General features: G+C 53.2%; 1 protein-coding gene across 1 annotated transcript in view; it reads left to right on the top strand.

The window, feature by feature from the left end:
• Nucleotides 1–1,455: 1,455 nt before the first annotated feature.
• Nucleotides 1,456–20,481, top strand: part of LHX4 (LIM homeobox 4) — a 39,570-nt gene continuing 20,544 nt past the window's right edge. Inside the window, exons 1-2 of the mRNA XM_026509157.3 lie at nucleotides 1,456–1,531; nucleotides 17,586–17,757. Coding sequence (XP_026364942.1) covers nucleotides 1,456–1,531; nucleotides 17,586–17,757 — 248 coding nt within the window. The remainder of the gene's footprint in view (nucleotides 1,532–17,585; nucleotides 17,758–20,481) is intronic.

Genomic DNA, 20,481 nt, shown 5'->3' with positions numbered 1-20,481 from the left:
CAAACTGATGAAGCATTAGAGAACCTTGGCGGCGACCTGCCCCAAAGGTGGGCCTTCTGTTTTATTTCCGCCAGGAACTTGAGTTGAGAATTTAAGTGTGCATGTGTGCCTTGTAAATTCGGTAAGCAACACAGGCCCCTTCCGGGGTTAGCAGGGGTGTCCGTGTGCGCGCTGCCGCCCTGCACGCACGAGGTCCGGAATTTTTCGAAGCGCCCGCGGTTGCAGCCGCCGAGGCAGAGCAGTTTCTGGGGACCAAGGACAGGACCCAGCTGAGCCGGCGTGGGCTGAGTGGCGCCGGCAGCCCGGCAGCCAAAAGGCGCGGGGACCCGACGGGGCCAAAGAGGAGCGAAGCGCGGACTCCCCGCGGCAAGCCGCGGCGAGCGGGGACGCGCATCGGGAGTCCGCGCCCGGCCGCCTCCGCGCGCAGACCCCCGGCTGCCTTCCCCTGCCAGCCGCGTGACTCGAGCCTTCCTGGCCGAGTACGGGCTGTCCCTGGCCTAGCCTCAGCCGGGCGCGGGGGAGACAGAGCAAGGGCTGAGAAGCGCCGGCGGGAGAGCAATTGGCCAGAGGAGAAGAGGAGGAGGAGGAGTTGGAGGATGGAGGATGAAGTCCCGGGCGGAGAGAAGCCCGGGACCGAGAGCGCGCGAGCGGAAGACTCTGCCGTGCGGCCCGGGCCTTCGGAGGGTCTGCCACGCCCTTCCCCATCCCTTGGTCCGAATGGAGGGGCAGTGGGGACATGAGCCGCCGACCAGTTCCGAAACTCCCGCAGGACCCGCAGAACCCCGCAAGCCCGGGGTTCCGCCGTCCAAGAGCACCTGCTGCCGCGGCCGAACCGGCCGCAGTATTTATACCCGGGGCGCGAGCCCGCACGGTGGAGCGCAGGGCGGGGGTGGGGGGCGACGTCCCGCGAGGCCCCGCCCTGTTCTGTGCGGCCCCGCCCCCATGCGCGGCCCTCCACATTCCGGGTGCCGGGACCCCCCACTCCCGCCGGGGTCCGCGGCCCGCTGCCGGGTGTGGGGATTGGCTGAAGGGCGGGCCTCCCTGCGGAAAGCGACGTCACGGCCGTTCCTGCAGTGTGAATGAATCAAAATGCTTGGGTGACCGCGGCCTCCCGAGCGGCCGGCACGCGAAGGGTGGAGGGGGAGGGGGAGAGAAGCGGGCGGGGGAAGGAGGAGGGGAAAAAAGCCAGAGCTGCAGCAACAGCGTCTCCTCAACCCGGGATGTGCACCTACCCCGGAGAGCGAGATCAAAGGGATTTGAAACAGACTGAGGACTGGCGGGGGGAGGGGGCCAGCCAGCCTGTGGAATCCTCCCGGAGAGGCGGAGGGTCCGGCTTCCACCGTGACTTCGGCGGCCTGGTTGGGTCTTTATTATTATTTTCAAATTTCTGAATCCAGCTTAAGCGAGAGAGCAAGAGATCTCCGTAGACTGCGACTCCCTGGCTCTCGCTCCAAGATGATGCAGAGCGCAGCTGTCCCCGCGGAGGGGGCTGTCAAGGGGCTCCCGGAGATGCTTGGTGTGCCGATGCAACGTAAGACACCCCCCTTTCTCGCTGATTTAATTTGATAACAAGACAACCAGCAGCCTTGGCGGGTACGGGGCGGGTCGGACGCTGCGTGTAGCCTGGACCGGAGGGGCCGGGCGGGGCGAGGGGCCGCCGGCCCCGGCGCAGAGGCGGTCACAGGGCAGGGGCACTGGCCAGAGTGCGTTTAAAGGGCCTGGCTCTTGGCTTTTGGGGCCGAAAGTGAAAGCCTCCCGATCGTGCTCGAGGCCAGCCGAGGGTACCGAACCCCGCATCTCCAGCCCATGGCTTTTCTAGGAGCGTTGGGAGAGTGCTATTTGGGGACACCATGGGACGAACTGCAGGCCAGGCCTGAGGGCTGGGTGGTCCCAGTAAATCATCCTCCCTTCTGGGGTTACGGTCAAAGCTGGAAGTACCGCTAGTGCAACTTCACCCCAGCTGGCGGGAAGTTGGAGAGCGCGTCCCCCGCCCCCGGGGCTGGCGGCGCGGAAGCCCAGGCCACACGCTCTGTCCCCGCGCGCTGGGCGTGCGCGCCTGGTGCGTCCTCAGCCGCTGCTGCCCGCGGCGCCCGCAGCCTGCGCCGCTGGGGACTGCCTGCTTCTAGTGAGGAAGTCGACTCGCCATGTTCCAGCTAGCTGAGGAATGCAGGGGAGGGAGAAGCGCCGGGACGAAGTTGTGAACTCGGGGTACAGCCTTTGCGAACGCGAGGACATACTTTCCAGGCGGCTTGGACTCAGCAGGAGAGACACATAGGATGCCCATAGGGTATTTGAACGCTTTGGTCGCCCACCCACTTTTCTTTCCCGCGCCCGATATTAGCAAGACTGCGGGAGCTCGAGGCGTGTTTATATCCAGGTCTCTGCGTGTGTTAGGGTGTGCGCGCTCGTTTCCCCGGAGGGAATCTGTCTCTGTCCCGCACTCCCAAACAGAGTCTTCGGTGGAGAATCTGTGCGGAGGCAGGAGCAGGTCCCGGGGCATCACGCGCGCACGGCGCGAGCCTAGTGAGTCCTCCCTACAGGGTCGCGGGCTCTGCGGAACACCCCTGCGCACCGTGGAGAGGGAAAGGTACCCTCACTCCGCTTGGCAAGGGACTGTGCTTCTGCCCGCGATTTCTTTAGTGGAGCAGTAGCTCCGTCCTCGAGGTTTATTTTAAGCAAATAAAATAATGCTGTCTACCTATGAACTAGGAGGACGCGCGGCTGCGCCCTCCTGCGCCCCAGCTCTCCGCGGCAGGGATTCTCCCTGGGCCATACCTCAAAGGGCAGGTTGGAGAGCGTGTGTCCTGGGCTTCGCTGGGAAGTTTTTGAGAAGGAACTGGAAGAGAAGAGCTTCACCCAAACCTATGTAGGTTGTTATCTGACTGTATCCTGCAGTTATCCTTTGTGTCTTTTCCTCTTAACTGTTGGCAAACAGTTCCACGTCTGCACCGCGTCTTGGGAAGTTTCCTGCTGACCGAGATGTGTCTGTAGAAGGCTCTGGGGGTTCGCCGCTGCCCTCACTGCCCCCACCCCACCACACACAGGCAAGGAGGGAGTAGGTTCTCAGCCCCTGCAGAAACAGAAACACAGACCCTGGCAAAGGAGCTCCAAGCCCTTAGACGGATTGTAGCTCTGAGTGCTCGAGGGGAGCGTGTGAGTGGGCGGAAGGCGCGTGTGTGACTCGTGTCCTTGTTACCCAGTACGTCTGCGCTTTAATAGTTGTGGTCCGTAGGTGGCCTGTCAGGACCGCAAAGAAGGGCAGTGCGCTTTGCTCTGACAGCCTTTCCTGGGATGCTCAGCACATTCTCCTGGATGGTCTCACTTTTTGTTTCTCTTACTCGGAGACAACTTTGATTTCCACGTCAGGAACTCGATTTCCTAAAATGCCTAGAACTTGCCTTCAGAGCTACAGTTCACCGGGGCTCGAGTCTGGGTTCCAACTGTGGAGAACTCAATGAAGTAGAAAATGGGACTCTCATCCCAGGGCTGCCCAGCAGAGGCAATGGCGAACTAGGAGGGGCTGGTCTGCCCTTCCTTTTGTCTTGCCCTGGTTCGGGGGCCTGTTGAAGGAAGCAGTGGCCAATATTGAGGGGCCCAATCCTTGAAGACTTGGAGTCCAGCTTTTTTGGGGGGGAGGTGTGCATGGAACATACTCATCCCCTTTCAGCAGATGTGGCTGATGGCCATTACCTGTTGGTACAGAGAACTGGGCATAGGTGGGATGTGGTCCCCTCACACACATACACACCACCTTCTCTCTTCTGGAACATGGGATCCACAGGGGGAACAACATCTGTGGGGGTGGGGGTGGGGTACATGCCCTTAGACCTCAGGGAAGAGGAAGGATCATCCCAGGCCTGTGGGTGTTTAAACCTTGGGAGAGAGGAGACAACAGAAAGGCTCTCTGGCAGCAGTTCTTCCAACCCCACAACTGGAAGGTTTGAATTGCCCCCCATCACTCCCCTCCCTGGGGCACACACACAGGCGTATTTGGTTTCTTTACCCTGAGCCACCACAGACGGAGCCCTTCGGGTCACAAATGTAGGGATCCCCCAACCTGGGTCCCTCTGGTGCCCTGGCGTTTTAGCAGTTTGAATCCAGTTTGTTTCGGAGGCAGTCAGAATATTCTTTTGGGGGGTGGTTGAGGTGCTCTCCCTTAAGGAAGACATTGACCAAGTGGTGTAATAAATTCTCTCTTGGCGGGCTTATTCCTTCTCTCTGATGCCCGCCTCCCACCACTGTTGGCTCCAAGGCCCACTTGTCAGCGCGGTCACCGTCCTTCTGCTTGCAGGGCTGATGAGAGCCTCCCTGCTTCGACAGCTCCGGGCCGCCCGATGGGGCCCACGCTCGGCTCGTCTTCTCAAGACAAGCTTGAGGATTTTCATCTGTTTGAGGGGCATGAGCCCGGGGCAGGAAGCTGGAGAAGAATGGGGCCGGAGGAGTCTGGGAGAGATTGGGAGAGCAACCTGGGGTAGGGAGGTAGAGCTTACCCCCTTAAATCTTGGAGGGGTTGCTGGGCAGCCCAGCTCCTGCCTCTGGTCGGTCGGTGTGTTCTAAGGAACTGAAAACCCCCAGCTCCTTGCTCTGTGTGGCAGGAACGCTGTTTGTGTGAGGCTGCACCCTCAAGGTCTCTTCCAGCACGGGCGAAGGTCATGTCCGGCATGAGTCCAGGGCCTTGGGTGCTTTTGTTTCTGGCTAGGTGGATAGGTTCAGAAAGGGACCTTGTCCTAAAGCTGGCTTTAGGGTCTCAGCTACCTGGCCTACGATTAGGATCGCAGGTGTCGCTCTCATTCTGGCCGCAACCTGCTTCTGCTTGGGTCTCCCCCGCCATCTGCTTCTGGGCTGTAGAAACGCCAGGTCCTAACTCTCTCAGGTCCCAACCGGAGGGCAGCGTTGGAGTGGACCATCGCCTCCCCATCCTCCCTCGAACTGAACCTTTCTCCTCCCTGAACTCATCAGTTTCCCCACACATCTCGCCCCACTGGCCTCTCTTGCACATGACTCAGAACAGTGAGGGACATGCAGGGAGGTGGGCGTTTTATCCGCCCCTTGCCCTCGGTTTTGGCCTATCTCCCACGTAGTTTCTCGGGGCACCGAGGGCCCCCAGGTTGCTGGCTGGAGGGCTGGCCAAGCCCCGCAGCAGAAAGGAGCCACCCCCCGGGTCCAGGCAGGGAGTGATAAATGGGGAACATTTCCAGGGCATCTCCCATCCCACCCTTATCTCTTAAAGTATCTACTTCTTGCAGCTACCCCCGAAAGGTATTTGATTTCGTATGTGGTAGGATCTGGGTGAAGAACTTCTCTAGGACGCCTCACTACACTTTCTTCTCTTCCCCGGCTCCTGCGGGTGCTTGGGGTAAATCTTCCAGCACCCATTGTGTCAGAGTCCTCGTTCCCGACTTTATCATCCGTCTTGCAGACTATTTCTTAAGGGGTGGAACGGACTCATTTCCCGGGCCAGGAGTTCTCTCAAACTCTGGAGCAGCGATTCGAGCTTCTTTCCATTCCTGCCTTTTCTGGTGGTGCAGGAAAGAAAAACAAGGGAAAAAATTTATTATATGATATATATCTCCATATATTATATATATGGAGAGACAGAGAGATATTGATTGATTCAGATTCCTATACAGAAATTCAGACAGCAGCCCCGGGCACCACAAATCTCCTTCCCCGCGTCACAAAAATATTGTCAGGCGCGAGCCAACTTTTAAAGGTCAGACTGGTGGCTGTCCCCGCCGGCAGATTCTGGCCTCACGGATTGGGGATTCAGATTCCCTCACCTAGAGGATCCCACCCCAGCCTAGAGCCAGAGCTTCGCCCCACCCGGAGGGGAATTTGGAGGAACCCGGGTGACCATGGCTGCGCCTTGTTGCGGAGCCGGGTGGCCGAGGGCGCCCGAGGGGCGAGCGGGCTCCGACCTCTGGCGTTCCACTGTCTCGTTCAAAGAGGGCGGCGAGGGCGGAGGGAAGCCCTCCTTGGCAGGGCGCGGCCCCGGTGCGCGGAGGGAGCGGAATTAACGATTTGACCCGGACAAGGAGCGGGCAGGCGGGGCGGGTGAGGGGCGGAGGTCTGCACTGAGCGGTCCCCAGTGCCCGGGAAAGAGGGAAAGTCGGGACTGAGAAGAGGAGGCAGGACCCAACTCGAGCTGTTTCCTCGCTTGGCTGCCGCCGTGCGGGCTCGTGGAAAACCAGGGCCAGGCGCGGCTGGGCGGGAGCGGCGGCCTTGGGTCCGGGAGCGCGACCTGCGTGACCCCCGCGCGACAGGGGCAGAGCTCCTCCGCGCCGCGAGTAGGCGCAGGTCTGGGTGGCCCAGCGAGCTGGCGATGAATTCCCTCCACAGGCGTTTGCGGCGCACCTGCGGGTGCTGTGCGCTGGCTCAATGCGTGCCCCGGCTGTTGAGGGCTTGCCCGTGGAGACGAGTGCGGACAGGACGGCCCATCTGGGAGAGCCGGCTTTGCGCACACCGCGTCCCGCAGCCCGACGTAGAGGTCGGGCCCGCGAAGGGTGCAAGGCGCGGGCGACCTCTGTGTCCACTGCGCGCGCCGCATTCAGCGTTCCTGCGCCTCGGCCCTTGCCCTTTGCCCTTGCCCGCCTCCATCCACCTTGCCGGTTCTCGGCTTACTCTTCGGAGCGGCCCCTGCGAGCGGGGACCGGCCACGCCTGGGTCCCGCTTCCTGCCCCTTTTGGAGCGGCGGCAGAGACTTTCCCCGCGGGGAGAGGCGCGGTAAGCGGGAACGCCGACAGCGTGTCCAGCCAAGGGAAACCGGGCCGAAACCTCTCTTTCTCCCCATACCCATTTCTCGCCAAGCATTTGGGAAAACAAAACTAATCTCCCAACGCCAGCGGCCCAAGGCTTTCCGGGACTTTAACCCTTGGAAAGCATTTTCTTTCCCATTTGGGCAGAGGCTCCTCACGCACGGATCCCGGAGGCAGCCAGCGGGTCCCCGCGCTCCGCGCACCCCGCGCGCCCTCCCCGGGTTCGAGCCTCGGCTCCTGTCCCTGCTCCCAGCGCTTAGCGGACCTCGACGAGCGCTCGAAACGTGGCGGGCTCAAGAGAGATGAGGTCTCTACCTGGGCAGCGGGTGCAGTAAATTAAATTCGACCTGGGGAGGTCGTTGGTGCCACTGTGCGCGGCGGAGGCGCCGGCAGCAGGTTGCTCCTGCGTGTGGAGGAAGCCGCGGCCGGTCGGGGACGGAGCGCAGCCTTCGGTTTGTGGCGCTCAGAGGTTGGATTCATCCGGGATGGGACTTTTTTGTTTTGTGTTTTAGTTTTAGTTTTTTACTTTTTTTAGACGGCAGAGTGAATGTCCTTTAAAGGGATCTGAAGGGTGAACTAACCAGGAAGGAAAGGAATGACTAGCCAGGCCGGGGCGGGATAAGACCGGCCGCGTCAGGAAGTTGAAGGAAGACCAAATGCTAGGTGTACCTCCCTCTTGACACGCCAGAAACGAAGCGGGTTTAAGGCAAGAATGTTGGCTGAATGCTCAGGGGATTAGAGCAACGTGAGTCCTCAAGACGTCTTGGAGACCGCCTACACCACTGCAAATAAATACCAGGGTCGATTTTTAAAAATCGAGTCCTCCTAGAGGTGAGGTGGGGGCGAGGGAGGCAGGAAACCGGCAAAGCAATTTCTTTCCAGGGAGTAGACAAAACACAGCCCACAGGGGCGTCTTGGGTTTTGAACAGTGACCTGATGACCCCGGCTGACCAGGTGTAGACAGCCTCAAGTCCTAAATATTCCCATTGTCCTAACTTCCCATTTGCCTCGGATTTAGTGCCCTTTCACTGTGTGCTACAGTCAATTAGTGAGTACTTAGCACCGCATTAGCAGGCAGAACCCAGAGGGACCCCCGAGCTGAGGAGGCAGGCCTGGAGGAAGGGGAGGGAGGGCTGCACCTGCAGTCCTCCGGGGATGGAAAATTAGTTAACAGGGGCTAACCTTTCCATCAGGTTGTTAAGAAGACTGCTTTGAGCCTCTTGTTTTGGTCAGCAATGATGGATATTTGGTGGATTTCTCTGGCTGAGAGACTTGTCTCCTCCAAATTGAAGAGTTGTGGATGGGGAGGGTTGGTGGCCTTGGATGGAGGGACCTTCTATCACTGCTTTCATTTAGGGAAATTGATCAGGCTTAGAGCTGAGAAGCTTTGGAATGGTAGAGATTAGGAAACAGTTTGGCTGTAGACAGGACGAAAGGAATAGTACTATCCACTTTGGGAAGCAGGGTTGGAGACAGACAAGCAGCCGTTTGCTGTGGTAGCACCAGAGGCTGGGTTTGGAGATGGTGGGGACGGGGAGGGCAGGTTTCCGTCTGTGATTTTTTTTTTCTCCCTTTTCTCTCTTTCTGGAATGAGTGTTAACAATGCCCACAACACAGATGTGAGCAAACTGCTGTTCGTAAAATTCCATTGTGGCTTACATGTCTATCCTCGGTCTTTCTCTTCTTCCTTTCTTCCCTTCCTTACTTCTTACTTCCTTCTTCTGTGAGGTCTTTGTAAGGCAGCGCATGGGGTCCTGCGCGAATTCACAGCACAGGGATTTTGTTAGAGGTTGACTGTTTGGCAGGCTGCAGGGTGATGGGGTCCCTCACCTTTTTTTTTTTTTTTTTTTTTTTTTTTTTTTTAGGAGACTTAGAAGGAAGGGCAGTTTCTGGGTCCAGGACAGAAGAAACTGCCCAGGAGCTGGGCTGTTGTTGTCTGTGGTAGGAAAAAAGTCATCTAAAGTATAGATGCTGCAGTGAGATTTTGCCTTTTTTTTTTTTTTTTTTTTTTTAGGTCTTAAATTCTACAGGAGCCCTGATCAAAATGGAGCACAGATGAGCCATTTTGAGGCACTGCTGTTGGGAGTAGGCGGACGGGTTGGGTTTAATCGGCAAAATTGGAATTGATTCTCCCTTGGAAAATGTACTTCAGGTTAACTGTATTAATGGTGGATTGGAAAATCATCTTGGGAGGCCAGTCCTAAGTCCTGTTGTTATTTTGGCGGATTTCTTTTCTCAGATTTCCTCAGCCCCCTTCCCTCCGTCAGTCTGGGTCTAGCCACAGATGTTTTACTGTGGTATCTCACCCCCAAATGCCTTTAAAGTATAATTTACTTTAATTATAATGTTAGAGGGTTAAGGGATGGGTTCTGGGAATAGCTTAATAGAGACAAAACTTGCAGCCAAATTAATTGAAAGTTTCTCATTATGAGGGAGAGGTTGCCAAACATATGGAATATTGCTACGGAATGAGACATCAGAAAAACCCATTGTGGAGAGTTAGCAGTGATTAAATGCAAAGATGGGGTGGAAACAGAGATGTGTTTACAGCATTTCCGTAGACTGTCATGGATTTGTTTAAGGTGACTTTCTGTTTTATTTGCAATCACGGAGAATATTCGATATCCTACCAAAGAACATTAATTCTGTGTCAATATTTAATCTAGAAGATAATCCTATACCTGCAAATACATATTTACATTATGTATTCTATTTACTACAGGACTCCTATTAAAATGTTGTCCAAATTCAGCCTTCAAATGGTAACATTGAAGTTGTCTCCAGGATACTTTCGGATTTGATCTTTACCCTGAAAAGGTTACTATATTTTTGAGCTGCCTAAGCAGAAAAAGAACAAAGGAGATTGTCACAGGGACCCCGGACCACGAAGGGAAACAAACAGGAATCTGGTGAAGAGGATTCTGAAGGACGAGTGGAGGGGAAAAAACATTAGGAACGGTCATTTCTTACATGAGAAGACTTTTCTGACTTTTTTTCTAGTTTTTAGTCATTCGTTGACACACACACACACACACAAACTAGGAAAGACTGGAAATTAGATGAGACGTGTAGGTTGATGTATTTTTCAAGTATGTAAGCAAATATAATTATAATAGAGATTTACCTTAAATTCAATGCTGGTTGTTTTTTTTTTTTTTAATTAAGCTTTTCTCAGGATTCGTGTGGCTCTATTTAATGCTTCACCACCATCACAAAATACCACACGCACCTTTTCTTCTTAAGTTTTGAAGAATTAATATTAGAATTTTGTGCCTCAGTTATGTTGCTTATGGGACAATTCTTACTAAGTTATGAAGAAATGTATAAAGTATTTGGGAAAATTATGTTACGGTGTCTTCAAGATACATGGGTTTGGAACAGGGAAAAATATGAAAAAGGAAGCTATAGATTGTTCAATAAAAATGAATCGTCCTTAGTAGGGAGGTGGAAAATAAAGAGCCAGGGAGGAGAAAACCCAGACACACAGAGTCATGATTTTCATGTAAAACACAGCCTGAGTTTCAGGCCCACCCTGTATGTGGACTGCAGAGATGAACCGTCCTCGGTTCCGGTGCCTTCAGCCACAATGATCAGGTGATTGAAAAGGGGAGTTGGGACCAGAAAACAGGATTTTATTGTCAGTGGTGATGGTGGCAACTTTGAAGTGGAAAGTTTTATTTGTGAAATATAGATCCAGGAATAGAACTTTTAATTAATTTAACTATACCTGTTATAATTCTTAGACTTGGAGATTCCAGAAGCTAGGTATGAGTTTCAGCAGGCACGGTGTCATGCTTGGTACGTCCTGTGGCCATATGTTGATACAGTTTAGAATTAGTCACTCCCAGCCTAAATCAGTAAGTCCCAACCCACCCCCACCGAGAGGGCTTTCCCTAGTCTGCCTTTTTGAAACTGGCTTCCTTCTTACTTACTCAGGGAAACCTGTGGTTTTCTCCCCCTTATATGTGGGGAAGGAATGGAGAATTCTAAGAAAAACAATATTTTGCACAATATTTCAATCGTATATGTGTTTCCTCAAAGCCCCACTTAGCTTCTTGTTTCAGTTTGTAGTCGGTAAAGAAACTTAACAAATAAATAAAATTATGTAGTTTGGGAAACATATATTGGCCAAAATGTTATTTAAGATGAGCTCCAAAACTACTTACTTCTCGAGTGAAGTCACCAGCAGAAGGGTTTGGAGCGAAAGCCACAGGCTTTCTTAAGCCCTGTTCGAAGCCTTGGTCTTCAGTCAACCCCAGAACCTGTCCCAGACAAAAAAAGAAGCTTCCAGCCGCACTTTGGCCCCCAACTGTGTACCCTTCAGGGAAGCACTTTTAAATGTAGAGGTTCACTCTTCACAGGTTGCTGAGAAGCTAAGAGAACTTGCAGATTTGCAAGTCCTCGGCAAAATTCAGAGTGCTGGCAATCTTAAAGACCAGGACCAAGGTTCCCATCTTGCAGACGGAGCTGCCCTCAGGCTGGAGTGCTCCTGGGCGTCCCAAGAGGGGCCAAGCCTCCCGGGAGTGTCAGTGTCCTGGGATCTATCTGCCCACCCCACCCGGAGCACTGGAACGTAGACCCTGGCTTCTGTCTTGAAAGAAGCAAGGAAAACTTTGTCGTTGGCATGAGGCTGTCCAGTCAAATTCTGAAACCAAAAGAGGAACTCTGTCCAAAAGGCATTTAAAAAGCAGGGTCTCATGGGGCTCCAAGGTGGCGCATCAAAGCCCAAATTTTACAAAATATTAATCCGATCTCACGACATGGTTAAATGAACATTATTCCTAATAACATGAAATAACTTAGTTTTAAAAATATCAAAATACTCATCAGCATTAGGATTCCATTAGAAATGTGGAAATTCCAGTACATTTTCCCAGAAAGGTGCACTTTTCTTCAATACATTTTAGAAGTTACTGCCAAGTGTGTTGGTTCTAGTTTTAGTCTCTTTAGTGGAAAAAAAAAAATGTTTTCCTCACCTTGTTGCTCTTCTGTGACCAGAAAGATAGAAAACACCATTTTTCAAAGAATTAAAATCGATCGAACAAACAAACACAAACCGTCTCTGAAATGCTTCATGGTGACCCCCGGTTCCTTGAGAGCAGTTGCTTGGAAATGAAGAAACGCGAGTGGGGAATAAAAACACACAATACTTTTTTAGATGTCATGGGGAGGGGTGTGCATGGAGGGGGTGATTTGGTCTACCACAGACCACATCAGACATTTTGACCCCCTCTACTTGCCAGTTTTCTGAAACTTCACTAATGGAGGAATTTGGGGATTTAAAATGGAATCCATTTTTGGATGGACCACTCTGAAAACTAAGCCCCTCGTGCCCACACCACAGTATTTCAGGTGATTGGAGGGCTGGGCACCATGGTATGGGTTTGTAAGCTTCCTTGATGAAGAGGTAGAGAAGACTGCAGGCAAAAAAAAAAAAAAAGGTTTTTAGCCATTTCTCATCAAATAAGAAATAGTTACTTTTCCATTGGGCATTTACAGACCTCCCCCCCAAAATACTAGAATCCTCAATGGTTAATATGAACTCAATCCACTCTTACCTGAATACATTACAGCAAAAGTGAAGTGACGTCAGCTGGTTGGTGGTCCTAACCCACCCCCCCCCCCTTCTCACAAATTTGCCCGCATTCGGTGGAGGAAGTAGTCTGCCAGATTTCTTTATTCCAAAAAGACTTAACCTTGTAATGTTACATTAGCCGCAATTCATATTCTGGGATTATGCTGATTAGAAAGGGGAGGATGGAGGAGAGTCTTGAGTGTTTTGTGTGTGTCGGGGGAGGTCAGTGAGGGAGGGGGAAATTATATTGGGAAATAAGGAAACATAATATATTAAAGTATATTTAATATACTTTAAATATATAAATTCATCTTGTTGGTGACTGGTCATGAAGAGTGGAAAGGGAGCTACCATTGAGCTGGGCACTGGCATTATGGGGCTGGGCGTTTTATACTCGTCTGATGTGATCACACGGCCACCCTGCGAGACACTGCGAGACCGGTGTTACCACCTCTGTTTTACAGATCAGAAAACTAAGGCTCAAAGAGGTTAAGCAATTTGTCTGACATCGTGTATGTGGTAGACTGAAATCTGAACCCAGGTCTATCAGACTCTGATCTGGGATTTCTTATAAACAATTTGGCAGACCTAAAGATTTGAAGATCTAAACTCTAAGCAGAACTGAAAACTTTCAAATTCTCCCAGTAGTTTTTCCAAAGAGTATTTGAACAAAATGTTTCCCTTCGCCCTAGCTTTCCATAGCGCTCAGTGCTCACTTCCCCAGGGCTCCCGGGTTGGACAGCTCCCTCCTTCAGAGATGGCTTCCTTTTCAGAGATGGAGCCGGCTTCAGAAGGATTGGCCTTTTTCCAGAATGGCGATACCTCAGCCTGTGTGTGAGGATGTGTGTGTGCATGTGTGAGTGTAAGTACTGTGGTATATGTGGGCTTGTGTACCTACGAGTGTGTGTTTTACAAGTGTATGTCTGAGTGTGTGCAAACGTGTGTATGTCTGTGTGACTGTGGTATTATGTGGGTGCCTTCGTGTGTGTCGCGGTGTATTTTGGTTTATTTGTGATTGTGTGTTTCTCTATGTGTATTAGCATGTATATGTGTGTGTGTTCTAGGTCTGTGTGTGTACTAAGTATGTGTGAATATGTGGGTTTGTCTGACTGTGTATGTGTTTGTGTGGGTGTGGGTGTCCTGGGATGTGTCCAAGGGAGCCTCCCTGCCTATGTAGCTGCTCTCACTGTGCTTAGGTCTGTGCTTTGAGCCACGTCACTCTGCAGGACTCACAGAAGCCTCTGGGCCCTGCCGATGGGGAGGGCATTGTACCCTGTGACCCAACATCTCCCCAGATTCCTTGGCTGTTCTATGGGCTTTGCTGTCTTTTCATGGCTGAGCTTACTCTCCATCACCAAAGAACATCACCAAAGAACCTTTGTGTGCAGATAAGATAAAGATTTTCATTTTAAGTGAAATGACACCTCATCAGAAACTGAGTTTAGAGGTTAAATTCTGTCTTAGTGACTCCCAGGGTCGGCTTAAATTCCAGTTTTTAAAGTGGAATCTTGTGATTAGGGACTTTGGAGATCTTCTGGCTCCTTGGAAATTTTGGTTACAACTTTATTTCAGGTAGGAGACCTATATAACCTCTGTCCTGTTCAGGCTCTCTGAATTTAAAAATAATAATCATTTATTGTAGTTTGAAAAAAAGGCTTATGTCATTGCTCCTGGAAAAATTTCTAGATAGCTTACATTTCACACTAATCAAAATAATTACATGGAGTGCTGTCACCTGAAGTGTGGGATCTGAGTTCACTGGTCTCCACCCCCTCACAGGCAGGGATGAATCTGAACTTGACAGATGCCATCAACAAGCTGGCACCTTGCAGCTGGGGGGAGGGGACCAGCAGGGCAGGGGCTTCTGCTTCCCACCCCGGTCTGGGCGTTAGGTGTCCATCCTGTACAACACATGCATACTCTGTCTACAGGATCCAATGCATGTCTCAAACATTTCCATTTGCCCAATTGTTACGGAGCACAAGAGGCCAGTGGCTCATATACTCCCTTGTCACTGTATGCAGAGCAGCTTTGAGGCTACCTCTTCCCTCCACCTCCTCTCCATGAAATGACAGAGGTAGAGCCAGCCAGGTGAGGCACGTCCAGATCCCTCCAGCTCTCAGGTGGGGTTAGCCTACCTTAAGCATAGGCTCTTGGTTCAAATCCCAACTCCCCCATTGTGGGACCTCAGGCACTTGGCTTCCCATCTCCAAGCTCAGTTTTCTCATCTCTACAATGGGAATAAGAACACTTCCCTCACCAAGTGGCACAGATTATTGAGCTAGTATACATCCAGGACCTGGCAGAGTTCATAACAGGCTCTTGACATTTGGTTTTTACCATTATTGGTATATAATGGATCTCCCAAATCATTTCTATGTTATCTTTGTTTTTAAAAATGCCACCCCCCCTCAAAATCTACACTGAAATACAGTGTGAAAGGTTTTATTTTTTAACTTAAAAAGCGCCCTTAGAATGTCCCTCACATTTTTGCTGAACTCGAGGACTTCCGTTTGGTCCCAAGGCCTCAGAGAAGCCCAGGTTTGGGCAGCACCAGGCAACGGACCCAGCAGGAAGCATCCCTGCAAGCTGGAGGCTGAAATGGCTTGTCTGTCTGCTTTTAGTGCTGTTCCTAAGCGTGATGCTGTCTCTGTCTCCAAGCCTCCAGAGCTCCGCTGCCTACCCTCCCCTGCATACGTTAGCCTTAATGTATTCTCTCTTGAATACTCATCATATTAAGGCTCCCGGTAGCTACCTTGCTCGAAATAAATTTTATGAGCACACATCCTCGCCCTCATCCCCCTGCATTTGCGGCTGGGAGGAGAAATATAGCCGTATCTCCCCCGGAGGCCGGGCCAGACAACAATTAGGTGGGAATCGGCGCCCTCTGGCCCCGCAGCGGGGTGGGGTGCGGGAGGCAGCGGGCTGGCGCACGCCCCGCGCGGGCACCGCGGCTCTCGGGCCGGCTTCTCCAAGGGTCACTGAGCGTCCAGGTACCCGGCCCGGGGACTCGGGCCGCCCGCTCACACAAAGACGCCCCTAGCGGGCCGTGTCGCCGCGTCCTCGAGGGCCCGCGCGGCGGGGCTCCGCGGGCAGACGGTGGCACCAGGGACGGGGGCCCCCCGCCGCTGGTGGGCACGGGCTCCGCTGCTCTGCCCTGGGGCGTCCGCCGGCCGCTGCCCCGCGCGGGGGGCCTTGGTCTTCTCTCCCCTCCCTTGCAGAGCGGTGCCGGAGCGATCGTAACGCGATCCTGCTCCGCACCTCCTTCCTCAAGCCCCTGGCTCAGCAGCCGCGGCCGCTCCAAATGCAAACGCGGGCCGGAGAACCGCGTGCCCCTTGCCCTTAATGACCTTCTTTACAAGAGTTGTCCCCCTCCCCCCACCCCCCGGCGGGCTGGCCTGTCACACTGCAGGAGCCCCTGATGAGTCACGCCTCACTCCTCAGAGTCTCCTCTGTACGTCTCCAGATCTGTCCGGGGCTAAGGCCCCCTGCTCCCCTCCCCTTCCCTGCCGCTCCAGGGGTGCCAGTCCTGATAGACCCCGAGAGAGGCAGGGGTGTAGTTGCAGTTGAGGGAGCACTACCTGCAGGCAGACAGGCATGCCCCCAGCCCTGGCGGAGCTGCCCTGTTGGTGTGGGGCGCTCTCTGAGCCTCTGCGGGAGGGTCCCGACATCTATGCAGGGATTCCTGGGAGGGCCCAATGAGATCAAGTCCATGAACGGGGTCCCTAACTTTCCTTCCCCTCAGCCACACGCAACAGCACCACATCAACACCTGGTTACTGCAGTTATCCCCTTATAAGAGCAAACCTTTATTGACCACCTACTGTATACTGGCTCACTCTTACCTCTATTGATTCAATTACTCTTCGCAATAATCCTACCAGGTACTATTATCATCACACCCCCGCACCCCATTTTAACAGGGGCAGAGAGTGGCGAAGTAATTTGGTGAAGGTTAAAAAGCAGAGCCAGGATTCAAACCCAGGCAGGCTGGCTCTAGAATCCATGGTCTTACCCTGTGTCCTACTCATTTCCCCTTATTTGATGGAAATCCTGTTGCTGTTGTGTGCTTAGTACTTTGCTGGGCACATCGGAACTGTTTGGCAAGGAACTCGGTAACTAATTGGTTGAACATTTTCTTTGTCAAGGAGGAAAAAAAAATTTAAGATTTTATTTATTTGAGAGAGAGAGAGTGAAAGAGAGAGAGCACAAGTGGGGGGAGGGGCAGAGGGAGAAGCAGACTCCCTACCAAGGAGGGAGCCCAATGCTGGGATTCAGGGACTCTGAGATCATGACCTGAGCCCAAGACAGACACCCAACCGACTGAGCCACCCAAGTGCCCCTAGAAAAGTTTTGAGATAGAAAAAAATTCTGTATGCACAGGGATAGGTAACCAGTATCCAGACCCAGGCGGATCTGCCTCAGTGTGGTTCCTGGTAGTTTTCATGGGGCATTTTGGTCTGAGAATGGGGTCAAAGAGCAAGGCATCTAGTGGGTCTGACTTTCAGGCACGTGTTGGTGGCTGCCGGGGCCATAACGGGAACAGGCTGGGCTTGGGGTTTCGTGGGCGCAACACTGACACGCGTGTGTGTCCAACACTAGGGATGTCACGTAGTGAGGGTCCCAACAGCCTGTCTACAGGTATGAGATGCAAATGACTTAGAAGTTGAGCTTTCCTTCTACATAGATTTAGACGTGTTCAGAGTTTCCCCAGTGCTTTGAGGCTGATCCCCTTATGTTAACACTTTTAAATTACGTCACACCAACAAACACGATTTGAATCAAGAAACACGGATGGTTCCTGAGAGATTTGGTGTTCCTACTTGTGCTGGTATTTGGAGTGCACAGGAGAAACTGGTGAACTGTTTCAAGATGAACTTCTTGGAGAGGATGTGATCAAGTATTTATTCAGTGATAAACATCTCTGGAGCTACTCGTGTGTGCCAGGCATGGTGCTAGGCCTCCAGGATACGAAGCTGCGAAAGGAACACTATTCCGCCCCTTGAAAATCCCACCTCCTAGTGGGAGACACAGGGTCGATTGGATTTCAGTTCCCGCCTGCCCCCTGGACCAGCGGCCTCTGTGCAGCATATAACCCGCATGATTCTCTGTGGCAGCCCGAAGGGTTTGGGTTATATCCTTTTCCTCCCGTGGGAAGGGAATCGTGAAGACTGGGAAGGCATCCACGCAGGCTCTGGTCTGGTGAGCAGTGCTGTGTGGAAGGCTCACTGTGCCTTTCTCTCCTCTCCCCACAGAGATCCCTCAGTGCGCTGGCTGCAACCAGCATATCCTGGACAAGTTCATCCTGAAGGTCCTGGACAGACACTGGCACAGCTCTTGCCTCAAGTGTGCGGACTGCCAGATGCAGCTGGCCGACAGGTGCTTCTCCAGGGCCGGGAGCGTCTACTGCAAGGAAGACTTCTTCAAGTAAGTCCGAACCCTGGTGCCGCCTCCCTTCCCGCGCCCTGGTCTGTCTCTGCCTCTCCCCTGGAAGTGAGGTGGGGGAAGGGGGGAGCTGGTGGCAGAGGGCAGGAGTGAAATTTCTACAGGGGGGCTGACACAGGAGTCCCACAAATCCTGCCTCAGGGCACTTGGCTGTCTCACTGCTGCCACTTTCAGAGTGGGTGCTTTGAGGTTCATACCCCTAATCTAGAAGGAGTCTCTGTGGCTGCTGCGGGGCTCCAGACACTTGGGAGAGTGGCTGGTGGTCCGGGTCAAGCCAGGCTCTGTTAGTGTCATCGCTTTCAAAGAAAATATGACGAAGAGGCAGTTTCTTGGGATGGTTAAGAGCCCAGACCCCGACTGGGCTGAACCACTTATTAGCTGTGTGCTCTTGAGTCGGTCACCTCTCTCTGCCTCGGGTTGCTTATCCATAAAATGGGCCTGGTAATAAGAGTTCCTACCTTGTAGCGTTGTTATGAGCTTTGAATGAATCAGTATGTGTAAAGTCCTTAGGATAATGCCTGACACCTGAGCGTTAGCTTTGAAGACTGTCCTCAATTCATTCTGGGGTTGGATCCATCAGCCACAATCCTGTTGGTCACGGTGAGGGGACTTCCTAGAATTTATTTTCTGTGGCATTTAGTCTGGGACTTTTCTCCCGGAACCTATTACCCGAGGCACTTAGGCTGATGCCTTAGCTCACTTGGACCAGCTGGCAGCAGCGACGCCAAGAACAGGAGGAGAGAGTTGTCTGGCGGTGACACGGAGCCCCGTGGGGGTGGCCCAAGGGCTGCGCTGAGGGGTCGGGACTGCTGGGAGGCTTGTCAAAGCCTGCAAACGTTTGGCACAAACTAGCAAGACTCAGCGAGGGGCCGGGTATCCTTTAGAGGCTGTGTGTTCTGCACAAAAGGAGGGGACATGGGGAGAAAAGCCCGTCCTGGAGACAGAACATGTTTCTCCTTAATCCTCCCAAGGTTTAAATTCAGTGATTTGAATTTCTGAGGATTCCCAAATTTCTTTAGTTCAATATGAGTTGAAAAGCACATTAAAGATGAATTTGGTTTCTGCTGGGGCTTCCTCTCCTCCATGGCTTGTGCTGAGAAGGCAACACTCAGGGTCACCATCACACTTTGGCCAAAAACGCACCACGTTCTCCCTGTGTGCGCGTGTGAGCACGTGTGTGTGTGTGTGTGTGTGTGTGCGCACGCGCGCGTGTACATCTGTGCCTGTATGCTACCTGAGGCAGGGGCGGTGGGCACACAGGCACGTCCAACAGATTCTTGATGGTTCCCCTTGGAGGGCCGGGCCTTTGGCTTGTCGTCTCGGTCTTTTCTGTGTGCGGCTCCCCTTTCTCCCTATCTTCCTTTTGCTCTCTCCCCTCTGAACCTTGCCCTGTCTCCGGTATTCTGGTATTTACGCAGTTCTGTCCCCTCCAGCCACATCCTTTCTCAGCGGGCAGCGAGTTATTAGTTATTCATTTTTCAGTGATGCCCTGGCCAAGCAGCACAGCGGCTCTTACTGGCCCCTGCATGGCGTGAATTTCATCGTGTGTGTGTGTGTGTGTGTGTGTGTGTGTGTGTAGGAGCAAGAGGACTCAGGGGGCGCGCCTGGCCTTGGGGCTGTGTCAGCTGCTTTCCAGGGTCTGTACACCATCCTCCTCCCATTTGTCTCTGTACCTTTGGGAAGCCTCAGTGAGCTCCAGGGGCATGGCTTTCTTGCCCAGCTGGGAACAGGTGGGTGCTGAGATGTCCCTGGCTCAGACCACTGGCTCTGTCACCGGAGAAGCTCCTTTGAGCCCCTCCCTGGGGTTTGGACCTTGACTAGCTGGCTCTGGGTTTGGGAAAGGGAGGAGGTGGCAACTCAAGTGTAGGTTTGGGTTTGGGAGAAGTCGTAAGTGAAGGGGTCCCTTTAGACCCAGAAGAGGCCTGGGGTGCAGGCTAGGGAAGGATTAGCACAGGTCTGTGAGCCATCAGCCCAAGACCAGAAGTAACAGTGACAGTTACTCACTCAGGCCAGTGCCCTGACCTCCTGCCACTGTAGCTTCCCCGTGCCACGGCCCTCATTTGGATCCTTCTGGGGCATTGCTCAGCAGTGACCTCGTGACAAATCGCCCACATGCCTCCCCACCAGACCAGCATCCAACCTCACAGCTGACCCTGACCCCCAGCCCCTTCAGGAGGCCCCGCCTGCTTACAGAATATTCCAGATGCACTGTGCTGTCAGAGCCTTCCTCCCCATACCCCGGCTCCTTTCTAGTCCTCCTCACCACTTTCCTGGATACCTGACGCCCCCCAGCCGGTTGCCCCCTTTCCCAGGCAGGCCCTGACCCAGGCTAGTTTGTCCTCCAGGGATGATGTCTGTTCTCTCATGGCTGTGAGTCCAGCTCTTCTGCAGGTGGGCACCCTGCCCCTTCTCTGTCCCAGTGACTCAGCGTGAGTTGCCTTATTTTTGCTCACCCCTCCTGCACCTGTTTGAGCTTCTTGTTGGCTCGAGGGAAGGTTTATTAGGTATGCGTTTGTCTGTCCTGGTCATGGCACAGGCGCTTGGCCTTGCCCACAGGCTGTTGCTGGCTTTGGTGCAATGAAGAGTAGATCCCACAGTGAACTTACAGCATGTTTGGTGACCATCCCTTCTGTCCCTCACATGCTGTCCTGTGTGTCGTGGAGGCCCAGGCTGCCTGGGAAATCCACAGGCCTGTGACTGACTGAC

This window comes from Ursus arctos, unplaced genomic scaffold (assembly GCF_023065955.2).
Source record: "Ursus arctos isolate Adak ecotype North America unplaced genomic scaffold, UrsArc2.0 scaffold_2, whole genome shotgun sequence".
Classification (NCBI taxonomy): Eukaryota; Metazoa; Chordata; class Mammalia; order Carnivora; family Ursidae; genus Ursus; species Ursus arctos.
This window is presented reverse-complemented; position numbering and strand designations above follow the sequence as displayed.